The sequence below is a fragment of the Denticeps clupeoides genome, chromosome 2 (assembly GCF_900700375.1).
Source record: "Denticeps clupeoides chromosome 2, fDenClu1.1, whole genome shotgun sequence".
Classification (NCBI taxonomy): Eukaryota; Metazoa; Chordata; class Actinopteri; order Clupeiformes; family Denticipitidae; genus Denticeps; species Denticeps clupeoides.
This window is the reverse complement of record NC_041708.1, coordinates 29,948,801-29,955,109: the sequence shown is the minus strand read 5'-3', so window position 1 is coordinate 29,955,109 and position 6,309 is coordinate 29,948,801. Positions and strand designations below refer to the sequence as shown.

General features: G+C 44.7%; 1 protein-coding gene across 1 annotated transcript; it reads left to right on the top strand.

Moving 5' to 3' along the window:
* The first annotated feature begins 3,060 nt into the window (after positions 1 to 3,060).
* Positions 3,061 to 5,491, top strand: mnx1 (motor neuron and pancreas homeobox 1). The gene is made up of 3 exons (XM_028966318.1): positions 3,061 to 3,532; positions 4,997 to 5,157; positions 5,261 to 5,491. Exons 1-3 carry the CDS (start codon positions 3,061 to 3,063, stop codon positions 5,489 to 5,491), a joined length of 864 nt encoding a protein of 287 aa, XP_028822151.1.
* The last annotated feature ends 818 nt before the right edge of the window (positions 5,492 to 6,309 follow it).

The window sequence follows — 6,309 nt, the reverse complement described above, 5'->3', positions numbered from 1 at the left end:
TGACCATGTCACTCCTACCTTCTGCTCTCTCAGGGACACTTGAGCAAAAATGTGTCTTCTATCCATCCTGCAGGTCAGTCACTTTGAGAAATGACCAGAGAAGGTCAGTAATTCGGGTCATCTTCTATGTGCAATTATCCACCATAATTCATTGTCAAGACTAGATAATTACTTGATTGCGCTTGATTGATAACAATAATCATTTGCCATCCATTGTTTGTGCATCAATGGCCTTTTATTTACAGAACGTCAAAGCTGAACATTCACACTCCGTTCAGATTTAGCAAAAGATTTTCCCTGAAGGCTGGTCTCTGCACAAATGCTACAGATCCCACTTAATAATTTCTCATTCATTTCAATCTCTCTACATATGTAGACAACAATGATAATCTTTTTTTGTATATTTCAGTTTAAAATGAAAGCTAAATATAGTCTATTGAATGTAAATGTGCTTCTCAGAACCTCAGAGGAACATTTGCAATTGACTTATTTGTGTTTATTATATTGTTGTATATGAGAAAAACTGAAGCTGCAAAATTCATCTTTTTCTCCATCATGAAGGACTGAACTCGAAGGTTTTTGGCTCTCTGCGTGTAAATGCGTCAAACGCAGAACTGCTCATTTAAAAAGCCCGAGGAACGAAAACGCGGTCCCAGGCATCGCCCCTTTCTTCAAATTAGGCACGACCTGCAAAGTAATCTGGTTAATAGATGGTGTGGGGTCTCTCCTGAATGTCATGGATCTGTTGGAACACCTGACTTCTGGAAGGTTGCCCCAGCAGGGAGGAAGGCCGTCCATCACCGTCTGTCGCCAGATGCAAGGGGACTGCGTGGTCGCACGTTTTATTCAAAACCAAACCACACGTCAGATCAGGTCGTTCACATTCTGAAACGTTGGATGGTTGTCCTTCCTTCCTTTCTTTCTTTCTTTCTTTTTTTTACGAATTTATGCAGTATTGACTTTGGTAATAGGAGATGTTAGTTCACTGAAAAATTGAATTATTAAATTAATTTTAACCGGCCACACCATTCAGTATTTCCGATCCGCGCTTTATGATCGGTCTTTTTTTTTTCTAAATGAATAAATCGCCTTGTAACTCTCTTTTTTTATTTAATTTTTTTACATTAATCGTGGTTGAAGACGGTCCATTCCCGTTATAACGTTTCCGCCAAGGCCCTTCGTACCGAGTGCAACGCTTCCCCAGGCCAGGTCCACACATTAAAACTGATAAAATGGTTATTAGAAGAAAATGCGTTTAAAAGCAGCCCTGCACCTTTCCAATTTAGCCCAGTGTATTTATTGCTATAAAAGAGACAGGCCCCTTTAAATTGCCTTTTCATAATGAACACATTTACCAAAGATAATTAATATATAAACTATTTCGATTTGTCACCGTGATTTGTATTTTAGTTAATTGTGAAAGTAATTACCGACCGAACGAACAGCTTTCAGGGAAGACCCCGCTTCCAGGGTCCGGCGTCATCTCGGGGTGCGAAATTAATCCTCCCCTCTCCCGGACGGGAATATCCCATAAATCTGCGCGAGTGGCGCGCGAGCCGCCGCTAAATGGCCCCATATTTCACCCGCGCTTTAATAGAAATATTCATGCGGACCCTTAATGAAATGAGAAGGTGGGAGCGGCGGAGACGGACGCCGTATCTTTATCAGGTCCAGAGGAGCAAAAGTGACACTTTTCTCGGCATGATCATTCTATTCTTATTATTATTTCTATTTTGTCCTAAAACGGTACACGGAGTACCAGACAGTGAAGTATGGTGTGATGTTGTATAATTCAAATTCCTTAATCGGCCGTGACGTCACCCAGGGTCCCAATGAAATCCTGATCCTGGGGTTAAAAGTAGCCGCCCCGCGACTTGTTGATTTCCCCCGAGCAAATAAACGCCCGGCTCCCGTCCCGGGGGGGCGCTCGGTCGGGTGATGGATCGAGGGAAACTAATCCGCTTTATTGGACGACGGGTTAAGGGCAGCGGGGGTGTCAATAATTCTCAATCTGACCTCTTCCTCCATTAGCTTAAAGTGGCTGATTAGAGCGAAAAAGAGCCACCGCCCTGACACGCGAGCCCCCGGTGGCATTTTACCCGGATTGATGCCCGCTACTGCTGGATACGGGCATACGCGGGACGATAGAAAAAAAAAACGAAAAGTAAACGAATTTTTTTTTTTCAATTTTAGCAGTTACAACGCAAATATATTTTATTAAATGCCTTACAGTGCAGATTTTTATGATGACATTATCACAGGACATTAAAAAAATTACTTGCTGCTTCAAACAATCATTTCGAATGTAAAATATTATAAATTTCTTCTCAGAATGAACTGAATACACTTGTAATCGGAACGGCCGTGATTCTTTAATTTCTCTGTGGATTTTCCGAGTGGAAATTCGGTTTGCTCGGTGGATCAGACGCACTTTTCACTTTAATGTTGAGAATAAATAATAAAAGATTCGACGGCCTTATTATTTATATTATTTAAGTAATTTTTTTACATGATTTATTATTGTTAGATTAATATGTCTATACATCACCGCCACAAACACATTATATATTAACTCAAACTCCCCCTTGGAAGAGCATTTGATAATTAACATTATGTTAATCCCTGCACTATTACTACTTGTAAACTACTTGTTTTTATAATTTTTTAAAATATATATATATATTTTTTAATTTTGTGGCTTTTTCGTCTTTCTGTCAGACATACAGCTGCGAATTTGTACTTTGTTCTTTTCGATTATTCTGATCTGGCGTATCTACCCTGTTTACTACCTTTTTATGACGTCGTCGTTTCATTTAAAAACAACAACAAACATATCTGTATATAAAAAATTCATTTCCGACAGATTAATTGCTCATATGCGAAGTTTTAAAACGCTAAATGAAGAAGGTCGCGCTCGGCCACCGCTGTCGACCAATCGGGTGCCGCTGGCGGTGACGTCACCGGCCAATCCGCACTCTAGGTGTGGACCCGCGTCCCGCAGCCCCCCGATTTAGCCCGCGGCGCACGCTGGAGAGGATCCGTGCGGAGCGTGCAGACCCGATGGAAAAATCCAAAAACTTCCGCATCGACGCGCTGCTGGCCGTGGAGCCGCCGAAGGCGCAGACGTCGCCGCTGGCGCTGGTCGCCTCCCTGTCCTCTTCTTCGGCGTCCCCGTCCGGCGCCGGAAACGCGGAGTCGCTGCGGACCGACAGCCCGTCCCCTCCCAGGATCCCCGCCTGCGGCCTGATTCCCAAAGCCGGCTTCCTCGGCGCGCCCCACTCGGGAATGGTGGGGCTCCACGGCCAGGGCGGCGCGGGGATCCCGCCGCAGGCGCTGTACGGCCACCCGGTGTACACCTACTCGGCCGCGGCCCTGGGTCAGCACCCGGCCCTGACCTACCCCTACCCCCACGGCACCCACCACCAGCACCCCGGCGACCCCCTCAAACTGACCCCCGGCGCGTTCCAGCTCGACCACTGGCTGCGCGTCTCCACGGCGGGCATGATGCTCCCCAAAATCCCCGACTTCAACAGTGAGTTATCCTGATCCTTTATACCATTTCTTTTAGGTCATTTATGGTTTTTTTTATTGTACGTGCAAACGCTATTCGTTTTATTAAATTAATGGTATAATAATGTTTAATGTAAACACAAATGTTTACTATGAAATAAATGGCTGAAACAAAATTGCCTATTATAAACATGAGCAAAGCTTCTATGAATTTAAGAAATCGTCTGTCGAGCGTCATAAACGAGAGAGCAGGTGCCACGTTGAGATGTCCCCACTGTCCCATGTCACATCAGAGCTGAAGCAGCTCAGCTCATGGCTGCCTTGTGATTTGAATATACGAATGTGCGGATGCATTAATATGTGAACCCTTCAATGGGATCGTTTCCGCTTTTTTTTTTTTTGTTTGGAGGGGAGACAATAAAAAAAAAGACACCAAATGTTCGTGAACGCCCCCGTCCGCATATAGTTGAGGGTGGTAGTAGCCTAGTGGGTAACACACTCGCCAGAAGACCCAGGTTCAAATCCCACTTACTTCCATTGTGTCCCTGAGCAGGACACTTAACCCTAAATTGCTCAAGGGGGGACTGTCCCTGTAACTACTGATTGTAAGTCGCTCTGGATAAGGGGGTCTGATAAATGCCATAAATGTAAATGTTGAGGTCTGGTGGGCCTGGAGATGAAAATACATTATTATGATTATTATTATGAATCATTAGAAAACCCTGCAGTGGAAACAGGCCAGAATAGCACTAGTTCGAACCACTTTTGAACTTTTGAACGGGACGGGAAGGTCGGGGATGAAAACGGGGAGCCCAGAAAACAGACCTCCCATTGAGCCGGGCGGTGTGTGCGACTCCGTTTCTGAGTGGGGCTGAAATGGGCAGATAATGGACAGGAGGGGAAAGTGGCGGCTCGGCGCGAAAGCCGCAGCCCGCCCCCCCCCTGGTCCCCTGTTTGCTCTCGGGACACTGGCGTTCTGTTCAGCCGCGCCGAAGGCGGATGACAAACAGCGGTCCTCTCTCTCTCTCTCTCCCTCTCTCTCTCTCCCTCTCTCCCTCTCTCTCTCTATCTCTCTCCCTCTCTCTCTCTCTCTCTCTCCCTCTCTCTCTCTCCCCCTCTCTCCCTCTCTCCGCAAACACCGCGCCGGGGAAATGGAGGCTCCGTGTGACTTGGAGCGGCCCCGAGGTTCTCCACGCGGGCTATTTCCAGCGAGGGGAGACGCGCGGGTCAAACGCGTTTGCGCGCCGTTCGGGCTTCCGTAGCGTCGGTGCCTAACCACGTCGCCCTGGCAACCAGGGGTCAGTGTTGCCAGGTTTGTGTGTAAAATGGTCATTAAAAAAAGTAGAATCAAGCCTGTTTTTTTTTTTTTGACCATGAGTAAGTCTTACGTCACCATAAGTCCAGTGCAGTAGATTTAAAACAACAATTCTATCACACTGACGACAGAAATATATATATATTGTACCATTTCTTTTGTTGTCTTCAGCCCAGGCGCAGTCGAATTTACTGGGGAAATGCAGAAGACCCAGAACCGCGTTTACGAGCCAGCAGCTTCTCGAACTTGAGCATCAGTTCAAGCTAAACAAGTACCTGTCCCGACCCAAGCGGTTTGAGGTGGCCACGTCTCTCATGCTGACAGAAACGCAGGTGACACGTCACTTCATCTTTTCGAATACCTCTACAGATGGGGAGCAAAAAAAAAAAAAAGATTAAATTGCGTGTATTTTTGCAGGTAAAAATCTGGTTTCAGAACAGGAGGATGAAGTGGAAGCGAAGCAAGAAGGCGAAAGAGCAGCAGGAGGCCGAAAGGCAGAAAGGCACCAAGGGCCACCAGGACAAATCCGAGGGCGGCCTGGAGCAAACAGACTCGGTCAAGAGCAACAGGATAAGAGACTTTAAGGACAGCGATGAAGAGGAAGGAGAGACCTTCCTCTACAACTCCTCAGACTGTTCCTCGGACGAGGAGAGAAGCCAGCAGTGAGGCATTAGGAGATTTATTATAAATTATTCTTTTTTTTTGTTGCTTTTTTTTGACATACTTCACAGGACGTTTTACTGTGAAGCTGCATGTGAGGAAAAAAATAAGCTACATTTGGAAAAGCTGGATGATATGGATTCATGTTAAAATATTGCAAGAGCCCAGGCAGAAGACAACGTTCCATCCCGTTACAGAGCATGTTTCTTAATGTAGACGTGGTGTTAAAAGGCAGCGCATCCGACCTCCCACAATCACGGTTTATCCTGATAACCACTGCATTTTAAACGTCATTTCAGATTTTTTTTATTATATCCTGTTACGTGCAAAACGAAAAAAAAAAAAACTATAAACCAATGACGTGTTTATTTTTGTATAATGTATTTATAAAAATGGCTGTGAGTGCATGGTAATTTATTTTATTATATATACACACACACACACACACTATATATACATAAATAAATACACACATATGTATATATATATATATCTTTCTTTTTCTTTCCTTTCCTGGGCGAATGTCTGGGAATTAAAATATTTCTGAAAATATTGCAAACCAGCAGTAAATACATATTCCCGTATTTTCCTCTGTATTTGCAATCATCTTTTTTCTGTTGCATGTGTATTGGAACGGACAGGCTTGTTTTGGACGAGTCCGCGTCTGGTGGATGTAAAAATTCCCCGAACAAGAAACCCAGCAGCGAGATCTTTAATAAACCGATGAAATGTGCGCCATTAATCCAAATTCCTGATGTTCAACACACCTCGTCTTCTTTTTTTAATTCAACCGATAAATTCGTATTTCTTAAGGCGAATAGAGT

Bases quoted from the DNA above. Each gene is read 5' to 3' on its own strand.
- mnx1 (XM_028966318.1), top strand. From the start codon at position 3,061: ATGGAAAAATCCAAAAACTTCCGCATCGACGCGCTGCTGGCCGTGGAG. The intron at 3,533-4,996 runs GTGAGTTATCCT...TGTTGTCTTCAG, and splicing joins CAAAATCCCCGACTTCAACA to CCCAGGCGCAGTCGAATTTA. The intron at 5,158-5,260 runs GTGACACGTCAC...ATCTGGTTTCAG, and splicing joins TCATGCTGACAGAAACGCAG to AACAGGAGGATGAAGTGGAA.